General features: G+C 44.2%; 1 protein-coding gene across 1 annotated transcript in view; it reads right to left on the reverse strand.

Moving 5' to 3' along the window:
* Window positions 1-18,947, reverse strand: part of zranb3 (zinc finger, RAN-binding domain containing 3) — a 121,130-nt gene that overhangs the window by 19,773 nt on the left and 82,410 nt on the right. Inside the window, exons 16-17 of the mRNA XM_021321089.2 lie at window positions 18,038-18,142; window positions 15,009-15,151 (exon numbers count right to left, since the gene is read on the reverse strand). Coding sequence (XP_021176764.2) covers window positions 15,009-15,151; window positions 18,038-18,142 — 248 coding nt within the window. The remainder of the gene's footprint in view (window positions 1-15,008; window positions 15,152-18,037; window positions 18,143-18,947) is intronic.

The following is an 18,947-nucleotide window of genomic DNA, read 5'->3' on the forward strand; positions in this document are numbered from 1 at the left end:
GGTGGCAGTGGGAAGCTGACAGGGTACCTTCAGAGCCGCAGACATCCATCAGGCCATGTCCGGGCCGGCATGTGGTTCGGCATGAAGGCAGGACACGCTCAGCTGTGTGAAATCAAACTAATGAGTTGCTGGTTTGGTGTGGCCCAGCTGAAGCTGCCTGATTGATTGCTGCTTTCAGGGTAGGCACACTCTGCAGCCTTATTTTTAGTGCCACACAGGAGATATTCTCAGTTGGTTTGGTGGATGGGAAAGAAAAAGAGCTTCTAATTCACACTTGGACACCTGCACACCAATTACCCATAATACTGAAACACCTGAGAGGTGAACTAACTGCATACAAACAATTAGATATGCATGTTAGAAAACCATGGATCCATGTCTCTAGCCAAGTACACAGAACTACTTTAATACCCTGGAAAGATTGTGATGTTCCCTGAGCTCTAAAGGCACCAACCCAGTCTCACATTGCCACCAAAGCTCCCGCCACAATTTGCATAAGGAAACCTATTGAGCACCAAAAATGACACAATTCATTTAACAAATAAATAGTTAAATGACCACCTAAATATTCTGTTAATCAGCTGCAAACAGCAAAAAGAGCTTATTTTTCATGCAACATTCGTCCTGAATGTAATGCTAATGTTACCAGTTACAGTTATTCTTTTTATTATTGCACCTTATGTGTGTGTGAAACAAACATGTGTACGTGTGTACATACATACATACATACGTACACACTTGAAATCTGATTTATTTTCTCTTGTTTAATAATAATGCAATGATTAAAATAGGAAACAAATTAACAATCTACTAAATGTTTTAAATATTTATTTTCCAAAAACATGTTTCATGTTGCATTAGATTTTACTTTTAGTTTCATGACAGCTTAAAGGGTAACTCACCCCCACATCAACTTTTTTTTTTTGCCAGTAAATTGCTAACAAGGTTGTCTTTTGCCACTGTCTACATACATTATTTTGACAAATTAGTACATATTTGTTGAAATGCTGCTTTTGTGTCTAAAATCGTCAATGTGGCGCCCTCCAAGGAATAAAGGTAATCTTGCATTGTATTTCAAATCTGTATTGCTGTTGGTTCAAATGTTTTTTTGACGTAATTTGGAGAAACTGACGTCAGAAGCTCTGACTTGAGCCTCTGTGGTGAGCACTGTTGTTCTTTTCAGACCCCTCTAGCGACTTCCTTTCTTAAAAAAAGCGGCTAGCAACAAATCTACCGACTTTTGATATGATATTGGCAAATTTACATAAAAGCACCAATTCTGCAGTTAACCATCTTTGAGGCAGCAGCGATGCAGCCGTGAGATCCTCCCTACGTCCCTCAGCGCTGTCTCACAGGCAGACAGCTGCAGCCTCGTCGTAAAAACCCGCCTGCAGTCAGAGTACAAAGAGATCAATCACACTCTGATTCAACTGCAAATGAATCATGATGCGCAAAGCTGCCGGTAAACCCGCCCTGGATTACAAAGCGGGAAATAAATACAATAATATATAATTGGATAAATCCTGTCCTCCACTGCCTCGGCTGCACCGGCTTTAGGCATTGCTAACTCAGCAGCTTGAGCCAGCAGCTCAAACTGATAATGCTCCGACCTGCAGGGCTCCACCAAGACTCCCTCAACGTCCGGTAATGAGGGGGTTGAAAAATCCCCCATCTCCAAAGACCGAACTGTGTGGCGTAACCACCAGCGTAACTCTGCTCACTCACCATGATTCAATATGGCAGATCAAGCTAGCTGCTGCTAGCTTAACATACAATGAATTCAAATTTAACAATAAATTAATCTGAACTACAAACAATCATTGATTTGAATACCGCCTCTTGACAGCCTTAGGACAATGTGTCTTGAGGTGAGGAGTTTTGGCTTAGCAGCATCACAAGGTAACAAGAGAGCCGCTGAAATCATACGTGTCGGATCCATTAAGGTCCCATCCTCAGGATCCAATGCCTGAAAGAAGCCGTCACCAGACAGTTTGGCCAAAAGCTGTCTGATCTAGTTGAATTAGCAGAGTCAGCTCATACTGAGCTGCCTAAAGACTGTATTGAGAAAGAGAAAGGACCTTAAACTGTCAACAATGCAAAGAAAATAAGCCCAAGGATGAGCTTTACAAACACTCTACATAATGAAAACGGTGAAATCCAGCTGATACCTAGACAAAGAGGTAATTGTTGGAATGCTGTGCTAAAAAAAATTAAAAAGAGTATGTTTCCTTGTTATATACCTTGTTATATAAAGTGCAATCAATCATGTGAAAATGTGTTTAGTTGCTCTGGAGAAGAGTTGGAAATTTACTAACAATAAACCAGAGAGTCAATTTCAGCCAGAGATTTCAATGTACTTTGGGAAGCTAGTGTTTCCAGCTGGGGGAGTGGAGTCAGAGATGTGGGCATTTTATTAGGGAAGGAGAAAGCATTAAGTTATGAAATCCGATGTGTGGGATCAGGTATGCATCATTTCAGAAACCAAAAATGAGGCCCCAATGGAACTGCTGTGAGTCTAAGCACTTTTGTTAGTATTACTCCTTAAATGTCTTTAGGAGCTTCAGCATCTACAGTCTCAAGCACAGAACAACCATAAAGTCATCAGCAAAGGTATAAAGGTTCCAAAGATTAGTCTGATTTTACACATTAAACTGTAGAAAGGCGCAGAAAGCATGAGTATTAGTAGTGTACCTAAAGTTTCACACATCATGCAGTCCAGGTTAAATATTTACGGTGTTGAAGATGTGCTTTGCTGGTGAGAAGTTTGTAATGACTTCAGTAAACAGTAAAAACTTTAATGTGGATTTGTCTCTAATCCACTTATGATAAAATTACAGATGTAACACCACATATTTATGTAATTATGTAATTTTTGTATTAGTATATCCATTAGAGAGGTGCATCATCCTCTTTGTAGCCATCAACAAGTTTTTTGGCTAATTCTGGCTCAGTGTTTGACTCTCTTCTTCTAGGCAGGAATTGAGTTCATTTAAAAGGCTTAATTCCTTGTGCAGAAATGACTCACATAAATTCAACAGGGTTAAGGTCAGAGCCATATTTAGAAGTTGAATCCTTGCCTCTACAGCTGCCCAGGTGGACAAGCTTTCTGGAGAAAGGCTTTATTCTCAAATTAGAAAGAAAAATCCACTTTTTGGCCACAATGATAGGGACATAATTGGAGAAGTCAAGGTGAAGCTTCAAAATCAGGGTGAAGCAGGGTGGTGGCAGCATCATGCAGTGGAGCCATTAGCTCCTTAAAGCCTGATGCAGGTAATTGCGAGAAAGAGAAAATCTTTTTGGTTGCTTTAAAAATATAAAACGTAACGCTTTAAAAAAAAATTTGTATCGTGGTTGATACAAGTTTTGTGCATTTTATATAGGGTGTGTACAACATTAATTTGTATGTTGGAAATTGTATGTTCAGAAAATTAGAGGTAGATGTCTCAGAAATATTAAAAAAAAAATAGACATTTGGACTCATAGGATTAAGCTAAGTGATAATGGTGCATAAAAATTCTTCAATTTCACCTTGAATCAACATCTAGATCCGGTATGTCAAACTCCAGCCTTTGAATACCCCCCCCCCCCCCCTGCTAATTACCCTAAATATTTAATTCAGGAAGCAAATACACATCTAAAAATTGCAGGACATTATTTGCTGGAGTGTGACATTCATGACCTAGATTATTAAAAGTTGGACATAATTGAATTAAGGTCAAATTAAGTGGCAAAAATCTTTTAAAAAACTATGGACTTTTCCTAAAAGCTGGTTCTGTTCTAGGACCCAAACCAATTTAAATAAACTCTTACCAGTTTTGCCAAGAAGGCGGGTCAAAGATCCAGCCAGGACCTTTTTCATGGCTACAGAAAGCCAGAGTCAGGGTATTAAATATTAGCATTGGAGAAATAACGGTTAAAACGCAATATTAAAACCCCCTAATGCACATGATGTCACACCCATAATGAGTGTGTATAAACTTTGCATCTGCGCTGTATCTCTAAGATGTGTTGTGGTAACACTTAAAGCAGAGGACTTACAAATGCCAGGATGCAAACTGGATTAAAACCCTCTCAGCTCTCCAACATCTTTGTAAATCACCACAAGAGGCTCCTGATGAAAACATCCAGAGAGCTGGAAATCCGGGCAAAGTGCATTAAGTGTGAAGTATTTGAAAACTGAGCGTCTCAGTGCTGGGAAGGTGAGTTGTGATCGTCCCGCTGAGCCGAAGCTGGAGCTTGATTGGTTCTGATTAGTGAATAAATCAAACAGGTATCAAATCAAGCTGGGCCAATTGCCTCCTACTCGCACCTTGATTAGGTTCATGCACCCAAACATATTCCCCAGTTCGGAAACCCTCTACCTTACTTAAGCACACACACAAACAAGAGTCCACTGTGTAATTGGCAAACTCTCCCTGCCTTTGCCCAGGCCAGCTGTAATTAGTGTGCCAGCAACAATGCTTGTTTGTCAGGAAAAAAAAACAACAACAACGCACATCTACACGCACACAACACTCATCCCATCCTCCATTATGCCTCAGCTAACACCCTTTGATACACCCACACACACATGGAAACACACAGATACTATTCAGCCTTTGCACGGCGCCTGGGGCAGTTAGTATTTACAAATCGGCTCGTTTCTCTGTGAAATCTAACACCGCGCTTCTCGGTTTCTGACACTATGTTGGGAACCGATTCATCTCGCCATTTACACAGAGTTAAAATGTCTACCAACAAGGAGGTGCCTTGTTAAATCGTTCCTTACTGATTTGCTCATGGGGCAGACGGGGTTTTCATTCCCTTGTTACGGCTCATGGATTTATCGGAGCTCCCACAGCTGACCCTTAGTTAGTCCACATACACCATTTAAAATGATGGAGGGAGGCTACACCAATGAACACGTTGGACCGTTTTTGAGGGAAATGGATCTTACAGGACGTGTTCATAAGGATTCATTTGGATAAATCTTGCCTGCAGCGACACTTGTAGCTGCTTTGTGAAATAAGAAAATGGCTTATTACAGTTTGATAATTTTCACATTATGTTGCGTTACTTCAATACATTTTATTGGAATTTTAGGTATAAAAAAAAACAACAACAAAAAACAACATAATACTGGAAAGCAGGGCTGGGCCCTTTTATCCATTAATTCAAACTTGCAATTCTTAAAAATTGAATGTTTGGAAAAATGTATATTCTTTTGGCCAATAGGGCTTGGGCGTCATGACGTATTACTTTGTGTGGCCGCCATATTGAATGCCTCCGCGGCTCCGCCTCCGCTACTCAGACTACTGCCTATGACTACCGCGTACTGTATTCCCTCTTTGTAGCCGTGTTTTAATTTGATTAATTTTACCTTAACTTGATTTCAACCATGGTAAACCGTTGCTGTATTGTGGGCTGTAACAGCGCAACACATGATCGCCATGGGAAAAACATAGAAAATGGGTTAACTTTCCACCACTTTCCTGCCTGGAGGCGCAACCACGGGAGAGACAGCAAGCGCAATGGAGTTGTCGGCTCGCTTGGATCGCGGCTTTAAGACGACCGAACATAACTTTCCACAGTATCCCGATCTCAATGAGAGTGTGTTCCCTGCATTTTCATTCTGGTAAGTTAAAGATGCACGGTTTTATTTAATAGCCTACATTGTTTCTTTCCTTCAACCGCGACACCACATCCATGCACATAAATACTAAAACGGCAGCGGGAAAAGGCTCAAATACGTGAGAAACCCGGAGGGTTTAGGGAGGGCTGGCAGTTAACGTTGCTAACTAAACCTTTGAAACACATAGCAGCTAGTTAAAAGTACATTAAATGAGTGAGTGGTTGTTAGCACTAACGGTTAGCAGGTGCCAGAGCCCGTCTGAGCACAGCTTACCTTTGTATGAATTACTGTGTTCCCACTGTTTGCTGGCTTTATGATCTGCAGCTCCTGAACCCATCCATTCATGAACTGCACATGAGACTCCAAGGACTTGTAGCGTTGGAACTTTTATGAAGTATAGACGCTCACACCACAAACAAGGTAGCCGAAGACGTCCGATATGCAAAACAGTGGCAACAAGTGGTCGTCGGCGCTCCATAATAATGCTGATTTTGTCAACATACCGGTCCCTGACTTCTCTATTTTTTGTGTCCCAGTAAATTTCAGATCCTTTTTGGGATTTTAACATCTTTTTTCTATCTATTCTTTCTCAACTCTACTTCTACGTCTCTTCGTTCAACAACGTTATGTCAGAGGTATTTTTACGTTCGCGTTGCCATCAACATGGCCGCCACGTCCCACAATGCAACGAGGATCCCAAGCCCTATTCACTCTTTGGTTCCCATGAAACTTTCCATTATATCAGTTCTGAATGGCGATATTGTTTTTGTAATAGCATGCAATGTTGAATATGTGTTTAATAAAATATATTGTCAAAATACTCTCAAGAGGAAACTGTTTTACCTTAAGACGAGGCACTTTAATTTATTCATTTACCTATTTTTATAAGTTGATTTGAAGTAAAGTGAGGCCTGTTTTTAGATGTGCAATACCACTAACAGTAAACATTATGTCTTATATTTAATTTTTTTACTACCTACCATTTGGTTTTGCAAGCATTTTTCAAAGCTTAAAATTTGTTGGATTTTGAATTCGGGCGAAATTCAAGATGAGATGTGTCAGGGTTCTCTGTGTTGGCTGCTCTAATTCTACTCCTCAGGTGTGTCTAGTTGGCTGAGGAGGCGTGGTCCACACCTGCAGCTCGTTGCAGGCGGCTTCCTCTGGCTTCTTAAGCAGAGCACTGGCAGATGGAAGACGCCGGAGCCTTAACCAGTCGTGGTACGACGTGGCCTCTGTCCCAACTCTCGGAAACCAGCTTGTGAGTTTTTTTGTTACTCTTCTTTTTGAGTAATTTTTTGTACCTCTCTGTTGCTCCAGATTTTGGTGCTTGGATGCACTCACCTGTCTTGACGTCCCGTCCGAAGAAACAGACCAGCAGACCTGTCTGCTCAGATTTTGCTCTGGCGCTCCCCTCATACTTCCTGGAAGTTACCCAGCGAGGCCTGAGATCCCCTTTCCCGGGTGCTGTTGGTTCTGTGCTCACTCTGGTCAATCCATCTGTCAACCGCTGCCGATGAGGTCGCCTCGGATTCCTCGCCAGCTACATCTGCCGCCCTCAGCCACTAGCCACCTATCTCCATCTGAGTAGTCACATAGAGTTCTCCTGACGCTACTTCTTCCCGGTTAGGTCCGCCCAGCCTAATGGTAAGCAGCGCAACTCCTAGCAAGTTTCCTGGCTCTTATTTCAGAAGAACTCACTTGCTCTTTCTTACAGACTCTCCAGCCGAGACGTTCTGACCCAGCCGAGTCACCTGTAGTTCCGTCCATAGACCTGCCTGTTTTCCTTTAATAAAAATCTTAAAACTGTGCATTGCCTCCCGTTCGTATCTGCATGTGGGCTCGTCATCTGAAAACCATGACAGAAGAAGGCTCCGGCCACCAGAGTCCAGCGGATACGTTCGGGCGGCAGATAGCCGCACAGCAGGAACAAATGCAGTCGCTAGGTTTTGCTGTCAATTCTACTCAGGAACAGCTTCAGAGATTAGCCGCTCAGGTTAGCCTACTTGTGGACACAGTCACTTCCGCGAAGACGTCACCTGTCACTCAGGATCACGTTACCCCGCCTTTCGACGCTCCGAGCATGGAGAATCAGGTTTGGACTCCACCACTTGAGGGCGCGTCACCTTGTCCGGAGAAATTCTCCGGTGACGGTGGAAGTTGCGATGGTTTTCTTTTCCAGTGCAAACTAGTGTTTAACCGTTCTCCCCAGACTTTCGCCTCTGATGAGGTAAGGATATCTTATGTCTTACGTCTACTAACGGGTAGGGCTCTTAGGTGGGCCGAGGCTCGATTCCCTGATTGTCAGTCGTTTGGGATTACTTTTCAGGACTTCATTGCTGAATTTAAGACAATTTTTTCACCTGAGTTGGATTCGGCACAACAGTCTCGTCATCTCCTCACTTTGAAACAGCGCGGTCGACGCGTATCTGATTTTTCCGTGGAGTTTCGTACGTTTGCTGCTGCTGCGGGTTGGCAGCCGAGACCGTTAAAGGCAGCTTTCTTTCAGGCTCTAGACGAGTCGTTAAAGGATGAGTTAGCTCGGGTTGAGGAACCTGAGGATTTTGAGGAGTTTGTAGCACTTGCTATCCGTTTGGATTCCCGATTACGCAGCCGAACCCGTTTTAGATCCAACCTTGCCTTGCAATCATCCACCTCCGCCTCTTCTACATTTACCAAGAAGGAACCCCGTTCTTTTACACCTCCTCCTGAACCCATGCAGTTGGGGCAGGTTGGTCTTTCCAATAAGGAACGTCAGCAGCGTGTCTCGGGGAACTTATGTCTTTATTGTGGAGGTGAGGGTCATTACCTCAGAGATTGTCCTGTTCGGCCAAAAGACCGAGTCCGCCGCTCTTAACGGGGGGATCGGTGGACAGGTTGGGATCTATTCCCCGGGAGGCTGTTAAGGCGTCATTTGGTTCTCGTTGTTGTTTACCAGTTACTTTAATATTCGACCAGGAAAGTTTTGATGTTTCAGCTCTAGTAGATTCAGGCTCTGATTTTAATCTCATAGATCAGGCGGTTGTGGACCAGCTTCGAGTACCTGTCGATCTTTTACCCGAGCCACTCCAGGTCTCGTCATTAGATGGGCAGAGATTGACTCTTATTACCCATCGCACCCGACCATTGGTAGTGATAGTTTCCGGTAACCATCGGGAACAGCTTTCCTTCTTTGTCTTCCCGGTAAAGCGTTCACCTGTGGTTTTTGGAATAGCCTGGTTAAGGGTCCACAATCCGCAGTTTAATTGGGCTGAGTCCCGACTGGAGTCATGGTCACCTACTTGTCATTCCCGCTGCTTGCAGTCCGCTCGGCCCGTAGCCGTCTCCTCTACTTCCTTGACAGATTCTGGAGACATGATTGACCTCTCTCGCGTTCCAGAGGATTACCACGACTTAAGGCAGGTATTTAGTAAAACTCAGGCTTGTTCTTTGCCCCCACATCGCCCATACGACTGTGCGATTGACTTGTTACCTGGGGCCCCTCTACCGGTGAGTCGGCTCTATAACATCTCCAGGTCAGAACGTCAATCGCTTGAGAAATACATCAGTGAGTCTTTGGCTACGGGGTTAATTCGTCCTTCTTCCTCCCCATTACGGGCTGGTTTCTTTTTTTGTGGGCAAGAAGGACGGGACCCTTCGACCCTGTATAGATTATCGAGGGCTTAACCAGATAACCGTCAAGAATAAGTACCCGCTTCCTCTATTATCATCAGCCCTCGAGCCAGTCCAGAATGCCAAGATTTTTACTAAGCTTGATCTGCGCAACGCTTATCATTTGGTTCGGGTGAGACAGGGGGATGAGTGGAAGACGGCTTTTAAGACTCCGTTAGGTCACTTTGAGTACCTAGTCATGCCCTTCGGCTTGTGTAATGCCCCGGCAGTTTTTCAGGCATTGGTTAACGACGTCCTGCGGGATTTTTTGAATGTTTTTGTTTTTGTCTATTTAGATGACATCCTGATTTACTCTCGTGACCTAGAACAACACAAGCAACATGTGCGACTTGTTCTCCAGCGATTACTAGAAAATCGCCTGTTTGTAAAAGCCGAGAAGTGTGAGTTCCACCAGACTTCAGTTTCGTTCCTCGGTCTTGTTTTGGAAGGCGGTCAAGTGAGGTCAGACCCAGAAAAAATAAAAGCAGTAACGGAGTGGCCAGTTCCTGAGTCACGTAAACAGCTTCAACGTTTCCTTGGGTTCGCTAATTTCTATAGGCGTTTTATCAGGAACTACAGCCAGATAGCTTCCCCGTTACATGCTCTTACCTCCACCAAGGTCCCTTTTAGCTGGAGTCCTGAAGCCGATGAGGCATTTAATCGACTTAAGTCCCGTTTTTCCCAGGCTCCCATACTCGTTCACCCTGATCCTGCGAAACAATTCACCCTTGAAATAGACGCTTCAAACACAGGTGTGGGAGCGGTCCTATCCCAACAGTCTGAGATAGATAAAAAGTTACACCCTTGTGCATTCTTCTCCCGTTGCTTGTCCCCTGCCGAGCAGAACTATGATGTAGGCGATCGTGAACTGTTAGCCATTAAGTTAGCCTTGGAGGAGTGGCGGCACTGGTTAGAGGGATCCGAGCAGCCCATCATAATATGGACAGATCACAAGAACCTCTCCTATCTGCAGACAGCCCGTAGACTCAACTCAAGGCAAGCCCGTTGGTCATTATTTTTTTCTCGTTTCAACCTCACCATAACCTACAGACCAGGCTCCAGAAACATTAAACCAGATGCTCTGTCTCGTCAATTTGCCCCATTTGAACAAGAGAAGGAGCCGGAACTTATTCTTCCACCCACATGCACTGTTGGAGGTCTGCATTGGGATCTGGAGGACAGGATTAACCAGGCCCAACTATTAGATCCGGATCCTGGTACGGGTCCACCGGGACTAAAGTATGTTCCCCAATCTGTTCGTCCGGAGGTTTTACGCTGGTGTCACGATGCTAAGTTTTCCGCCCATCCGGGCATTTATAGAACCCAGTCTCAGGTGTCCCGGCGATTCTGGTGGCCATCGTGGACCAAGGACGTCAGAGACTATGTTTTAGCTTGTCCTGTCTGCGCCCAGAATAAGTCTTCTAACCAGCCACCTTCTGGGTTGTTGAATCCTCTTCCTATCCCCAAACGTCCATGGTCCCACATTGCCATTGATTTCGTTACTGGACTCCCTGTTTCCCAAGGCATGTCAACGATATTGACTGTTTTTGACCGTTTTTCGAAGTCTTGTTATCTTATTCCCATCCGTAAGCTACCTAACGCCCTCCAGACTGCCCAACTCCTCATTAAACATGTTTTCAAGCTCCATGGTATCCCTGTTGACATTCTCTCTGACCGGGGTCCCCAGTTTATTTCTCAGGTCTGGCGGCACTTTTGCTCCGCTCTGGGTGCCCGTTACACGCTCACCTCCGGATACCATCCTCAAACCAACGGCCAAACAGAACGAATGAATCAACAATTAGAGACCACTCTCCGTTGCCTCACGTCATCTTCACCTACCGACTGGAACAAGTTTTTGCCTTGGGTAGAGTATGCCCTGAACTCTCACATCACCTCAGCCACGGGACGTTCACCTTTTGAAGTTGCCTTAGGATATCAACCTCCACTCCTACCCACAGACGAACTCAGGATTCCCTTTACCTCCGTCAACGACTATATTGCTCGCTGCCAGAAGATATGGAAAGAGACGGTTACAGCACTCACTCGCACCGCAGAGCGGAGTAAGAGGTTTACTGACCAGCACCGCAGACCAGCTCCCCATTATCGCCCCGGTCAGAGGGTTTGGTTATCATCCAGATATGTATTGACTAACCCATCCGCCAAGAAGCTTGCTCCCCGGTTTACTGGTCCCTATGAAATAGAGACAGTTATCAACCCGACCACCGTCCGCTTACGTCTTCCCCCTCACTCTCGTGTTCATCCCACTTTTCATGTATCCCAGATTAAGCCCGTTTTGGACAATGATTCATACCCTCCTTCCGGACCCCCTCCACCCTCCCAGGACAGTCAGAATCCTCGCGTCATCAGGGTTGTGGATGCCCGTCGACGAGGTAGGGGTCACCAATACCTCGTCGATTGGGAGGGTCGCAGCTCTGGGGATCGCTCATGGGTGTCTGCAGCTACCATCGCCAATCAGGATTTGATTCGGGATTTCTGGTCTACTCAGCCCAGCACTTCTTCGTCTGGGCCGCCAGGAGGCGGCCGTTGAGGGGGGGGGTAGTGTCAGGGTTCTCTGTGTTGGCTGCTCTAATTCTACTCCTCAGGTGTGTCTAGTTGGCTGAGGAGGCGTGGTCCACACCTGCAGCTCGTTGCAGGCGGCTTCCTCTGGCTTCTTAAGCAGAGCACTGGCAGATGGAAGACGCCGGAGCCTTAACCAGTCGTGGTACGACGTGGCCTCTGTCCCAACTCTCGGAAACCAGCTTGTGAGTTTTTTTGTTACTCTTCTTTTTGAGTAATTTTTTGTACCTCTCTGTTGCTCCAGATTTTGGTGCTTGGATGCACTCACCTGTCTTGACGTCCCGTCCGAAGAAACAGACCAGCAGACCTGTCTGCTCAGATTTTGCTCTGGCGCTCCCCTCATACTTCCTGGAAGTTACCCAGCGAGGCCTGAGATCCCCTTTCCCGGGTTCTGTTGGTTCTGTGCTCACTCTGGTCAATCCATCTGTCAACCGCTGCCGATGAGGTCGCCTCGGATTCCTCGCCAGCTACATCTGCCGCCCTCAGCCACTAGCCACCTATCTCCATCTGAGTAGTCACATAGAGTTCTCCTGACGCTACTTCTTCCCGGTTAGGTCCGCCCAGCCTAATGGTAAGCAGCGCAACTCCTAGCAAGTTTCCTGGCTCTTATTTCAGAAGAACTCACTTGCTCTTTCTTACAGACTCTCCAGCCGAGACGTTCTGACCCAGCCGAGTCACCTGTAGTTCCGTCCATAGACCTGCCTGTTTTCCTTTAATAAAAATCTTAAAACTGTGCATTGCCTCCCGTTCGTATCTGCATGTGGGCTCGTCATCTGAAAACCATGACAAGATGATTGAAATAAAAATAGATTATTGAAAATAATTTGATAACAAGTTGTTTGCATGAAATAAAAAGTGGAAAAAAATGATTAATTGGATTTGGTAAAATAAAATTGGAGATTATATTAGGGCTGGATGATAATACAATAACAATATATATCGATCGATAGACGTGTGGCGCGATAGGAAAAAAAGGTTCAATAAAAGTTCGATAGAGACAGTTTTCCTTCCTTCCTTTCAGCCTATCATATTAGTTGATGCTACAGTCACTACTTCCTCTTGACCAATCGTAATCGCGGACCTAGACATGCCGTCACAAAGCGCCGCCCTCTCAAACCACAACACAGAGCACGTGAATATGTCGCAGCAAGGAGAGGTGGAGGAAACGGTCCCAAAACGAGGTTTTACTTGTTCGCCAGTCTGACAGAAATAAACCACAGTGATTTGTAAAACTTGCATGGAACCGGTAAAAACAAAGTCTGGTAACGCAACCGACTTGTTTCATCACGTAAGCCGCTCACACCCGCAGCAGCGCGAGCTGTGCATCCCCGCGCAGCTCCGCGTCATCTTCTGGAACTTCTTCCAAAACAAAGCAGGTATAGCAGCTAAACTGGGCTCCCTACTTTTCGATAAAATGAAAAAGCGTCCTGGCGGCATAAGGACATCATGCACACAGTAAAATGCTTCATAGTGATGGATATGCTGTTGTTGTCTGCTGTTGAAAAACCTGGCTTCAAACAACTACTCGCCACTCTTGATCCACGATTTAACGTTCCGGGCCGCATGTTTTTCTCTAACAGCGTTTCCTAAATTGTGCAACTAGTGCAGAGAATCAGTGCAAAATGAGCTGCAGCCTGTGTCCTTACACGGCACAACCTCAGACCTCAGCCCTGCATTAGCCTCTCAATTATGAAACCTGAGAAGTAACTAGTGTACTATTCCCACCTAAATATGCTATTTTATTTATTTATTTGGTATATTTATTTTGGTCATTTTACTGGTTACTATAGTTTATTCTTTGTCAGTATTTAATAACATCACCCAGGTCTCTTAAGTTCAGTTATTTTCCTTTAAAAAAGTTAGTTCTGGGTAAAAATGTTGGTTAAATAAGGATTTTATTGAGATTTAGTGTTCTTTATTAAAAGTAAGTCATTTAGCAATATCATAAGAGCCAGGTTTTAAATCTTTTTGATAATTATCGATATCGATCAATATGCATTTTTTCTTATCGATAAGCTTTTTTTCTATATCGTCCAGCCCTAGATTATATTTTAAAGCCATATCACCCAGGCCGACTGGAAAGCAGAAAAAGTGTGCATACTTACACTTTTACAAATAACATCTGAAGAGTATGTCGCCCATGTGTTTACAGCCTCCTTAACGCTGACACCTCATATAAAAGCTGGTGAAACAAATTCTCCCAGAAGTCTATTCAGTCTAATGAGCACATGGAGTTAACCTGGATTTATCCCCACAGCACGACGCTGCCATCACCATGTTGACGGGGGATGTGCAGGTCAGCTTTCCACCATGTAGTAAATTGTATGGAAACAGTTGAGTTTATCCGACCAGACCCTACACTGGCTTCCCTCTTGCCACATAAAGGTCCGATTTGTGGCGTGCACGACTAACAGTTCTTCCACCTGAGCTGTTCATCTCTGTAGCTCCCCCAGAGCTACCATGGCCTTCTGTGTTCTCGGTTTAGGTGGACGGCCGTGTCTTTCTATGTGTTTTTTCAGGTGATAAACTGAACAGATCTCTGGGATGTTGTTTCATAACCTAACTCTGCTTTAAACTTCTCCACAACCTTGTCCCCGACCATGTCTGCTGGGTTCACTGGTCTTCATGATCATGTTTGGTCACTAACGTTTCCTAATGAACCTCTGAGGCCTTACATTACACACAGCTGGACTAACTATTATTTGCTAAGGTGACTTCTTAAGGCAAAGGTTGCATTAGATTTTACTTGGAGGTATAAAAGTAACGTTGGTCTATAGGAAAATCCCACCAAAATACATTGAATTTTCAATATCAAAGAGCGTAAAAAGGAAAGTCATGATGTCACTGCAAAAACGGATCTAAAAATAAGAAAAATTTTCTTAAAATTAGTGTTTTTGTCCTAGATTTGAGCAGGTAAATAAGATTATCTGCCAATGGAACGAGTATTTTCACCCCCAAAATAAGATAATTAGATATACTGCACTTGAAATAAGATGATGGAGATGAATTGTTCTTATTTCAAGTGTAAAAATCTTATTCCATTGGCAGATCATCTTATTTACCTGCTCAAATCTAGGACAGATACACTTATTTCAAGACAATATTACTTATTTTTATTTCCGTTTTTGCAGTGTGTGGGTCCCTATTGGTAGGAAGAGAAGTATAATCTGACCTCTTGGTGCTGGAGTGAGGACGCTGGTTGGCGGCCAGCTGCTGCAGGCCCAGGCTCGGGCTGTGGAAGAGAGCGGCGCTGCGTCGAAGCAGCTTCTGCTTCATGGCTGCCAAGCTGCTCCACTCCTGAACGAATCTCAGCACCTGCGGGGGAGGGGGGGTGTAGGGGAGGAGGGACAGGAGCGACAACTCACTTTACGCTCAGTTTCAATTTGAGGCTGCTGGAGCCTTCATCTTTATCGCAAATTGATGCCTCGGACGTTGGCGCTTTTTTTCTGAAAGCAAAACATTTTCTCATTTTTGAGAATACTCCTCGAGCTGAAAACAAACAATTCAAACTGAGACAGTTTTCCCAGACAGCCGAACAAAACTCATCAAAAGCAACAGAGAGAGGTGTATACTTTTAGCCGAGTGAAGTATTCGCAGAAGATCCTGTGAAAATCAAGCCAAAAGCGCCGTGGTCACCGAAGCCTAATGGGCAATTTACCAACACATATCACACTTGAAAAGTGTTTATCTTCATGACTGATACCCACTGTCAAAAAGAGATGACTTGTGTGGAGAAATTTTTTTATTATTCAGACATTTCTGAGCTGACGTAACTTTATAGGCAGCTTTTAGTAGCTCAGCAGCTGATGAGGAAATAGCTGAGAAACTATGTTCCCATTTGGAGCTAAATAAAAATGTTATAAAACGGGTTTTGGTCATCAGAAATAACACTGAGCATGCAGTGCCTTTCAGTACATTCAACTGGAACATTTTTATATTTTCTCACATCACAACTTCAGACAGGTTTCATTGAGATGTGACCGACCAACACAAAACAGGGCATAGTTGTAAAGCGGCAACATTAAATGAGGATGGCTCTAGGCCTGTGTTGAATCAGACGTAAGAGACGTAGAAGCAGAAGTGCCGCATCTTCTACCTCCGGAGTTAACAGAGTTATTTGAAAGTGACACCGAGGATGAAGATTTCACTGGATTTTAGTTATTTGGAGTGACACGGGCGCTTTGATTAACTTCTTCGCATGTTATTTATGCTATAGTTATTTGAATAGCTTTTAATATGTTATGTTAACATACCAGGCATGTTCTCAGTTGTCATGTAGCGTAAGCTAACCGTACAATTATTCAGCCTGTTGTTGCCTCCGTTCTATTTTTATTTAAAATTGCCTTTTCAAGATGACATGTCTGTTCTTGATGTTGTATATTATCAAATAAATTTCCCCCAAAAATGCGACTTACACACCAGTGCGACTTATATATGTTTTTTTCAACAGGCTGTAAAAGAAAGTCATGTTTAAACAGTAGTGACCCTCGGCCTTTTACACTATTAACATTGGTAAAAAGAAAAGAAAACGCTACATTTTCTTTCCAGTTCATGGTTATGGCCGTCATTTTGTTGGTCAATCACATACAATCCCAATAAGATCCGGTTTGTGGTTGTGATTTGACAAAAAGGTGGAAAAATGTAAGAGGCGCTTCTTTGGTACGGCACAAGAAATGTATGAAAAGCAGAAACGCATTTCATATTTGTGGTCATTTCTGAACTTGAGAAAAACCCCTACACGAGCATTTTTCCTTTAGGAGAAAAGTCTTCCAAGAGCAACACCGCTCCGCCTCTTTTCACTCAGACACTTGTAAGCAGTTTTGTAAGATAAATAGCTCCAACAAGAAAGAACAGTTCTGACTTTTCAGCAAAATCTCCCCAGGTCATGCTGCTCAAGTAGTACCTATAGAGTACCACTGAAACAGACATCCACATGCAGTTTCTATAACAATTCATCTGAAGCTTGTTTTTTTTTTTTTTGTCTTTAATTACAGTGGCTGCTGCAGAACTCACACAGCACTGCTACCCTGTCTAAGCCGCATCACCGCCCACATTAAACTGTTTGCCTGGTATTGATTGCGAGGGACAATCGGAGGGTAACAGGGCATAAATGATGGGTCAGAGGATGGATGCAACTCACGCCTCGGTTTTACAAAGCGACATAAACAACGCGACAGGTGGGACGTCTGTCAGCAGCTCTGATACTGCTGCAGCAGATTCCAGGATTTAATACGTGCGGGGTCGTTTGAGGCGATGATCCGTCTCCTTTAATGACTCCCATAAAACCGTACTTTCTCTTTGGCTGTTTTCCTCGGCTATGAGGAACCCTCATTCCTAAAACTCCACCCTGCTCCCTCATCCGTCCCTCTCAGGGCTCCTGCACACGTTTCTGGAGGTCTTAGCTGGTGTTTTAGTGCCTGTAATGAATTTGCCGAAAATATTTCTACTGGGATCAGGCTTTAAATGCGGAGTCCTGCAAAAACAAAAGGCCGGCTGGGAGGGAAGGGAGGAAAAAACAGATGGATGAATGGATGCATGGGTAGATGGATGGACAAATGATTTGATTGATGGACAGAAAATGCATGAATAAATGAATGGATCAACAGACGCGCAGAAGGATGGATGAAAGGATGAAGGATGGACCCTGTTTTCTTTTTCTATGGCTATCCAGATGTGAAAACGGCTCAAATCAATACCCAGGTAATCCAGACCGTGTAAGAACCCCCTTCATGCCCTGAGGAGACAGGAAGTGGGAGTCCACCCATCTGTCAGGCTTTCAACTCTCTGATCGGCGGTATTATTAGTTTCACACGACACTCACATGCTCATATTGGGCCGGTTTAATAAGCCCCCTTCACTGCTTTCTGTCTCATCTTTATTTGGTCTGTGGATTTAAGAAGAGATCTCCAAAGAATGCCGTGCGAACTAAATTATCTCTGAAATTCATGGCATTCCTAAAGCAGCCTCTGATCAAATTAACTTTCAACTCCTGCCTAGAGTCGTCGCAGGATATAGACAGGTTTTAATCGAAAGGCCGGTTCTCCTTTAAATTGCTTTTAAGTTGTTGCAACAGCGATGACAAATTAAGGAGGTCTGTCTCTCCGGCGCAAGCACACCAGTCCACACACACACATTTGCGAGCTTCAAAGAAAGCAGGCAACGCACGCACACAGATCTCCGTGTCTGGCGGGAAGGGCAGACCTGCATTCGATTTTCCCGGCGCTGGCTGAAGGCCTCAGGCAGGTCGTCCCAGTTGGAGAGCTTGATGTCCAGAGGGATGAAGCTCAAGTTCAACGGAGCTCCGTCCTAAAAGACGAGGAGACGGAGACGTTAGCGGGAGCACGAAGAATGGACCAGAGAGCGGCTTCTGATATTGGTCATAAACATCTTCACACTGGGTAATATACCATATATACCACAGGCAGAGATGAGCTGCCGCGCTGCATTTCAGGTGCCTCACAATTACGCAGTTTTTAGTTGTCCTGTGATTAAAGGTGACTGTTTTGGTGCACAATATGTCTATAAACCCAAGAACAAAAGCGAAAAAGGCATAGTGAAGCTGGTAGTAGTGCCATTGCCCGCTGTGAAACAACTCCTAATCAAAGGAACCATTTCTCCAAATCAATAAAAAAAAAAAAAAGACAGATTACAGTTTGTAAAAACTACACAGGCACAGACATCATCATTTTGAGAGGTATGTTCTTTGTTTTTTTGGGAGCTAAAATTTCAGGGTGACGCATTAATGACCCAATGTCACATTTGGAGAAAATAGGAGGAAGCCTGCAAGCCTGAGAACAAAGTCCTGACTGAGAAGTACGGAGGAAGCAGCATCATGTTGGGGGAATATCCAGCTGCAGAAGAATTGGTGCATTTTACAAATAGAAAGCCGCATGAGGAACAAACCTTTTGTCCAAAAGCTCAGGACGTCAGCCTTAAAGCCTGGGCACAATGACCGTAACCACACCGCCAAATGTGTTAGCAAGCGGCTTAAGGAAAATAATGTAAATGCTTTGGAGAGGCCACCACGAAGTCATGACCTCAGTCCTGGAGAACGTTTGTGGGTAGCGCTGCAAAGGTGTAAGTTACACCGCTTATGCCAGGAAGAACGGGT

Source organism: Fundulus heteroclitus, chromosome 24 (assembly GCF_011125445.2).
Source record: "Fundulus heteroclitus isolate FHET01 chromosome 24, MU-UCD_Fhet_4.1, whole genome shotgun sequence".
NCBI lineage: Eukaryota > Metazoa > Chordata > Actinopteri > Cyprinodontiformes > Fundulidae > Fundulus > Fundulus heteroclitus.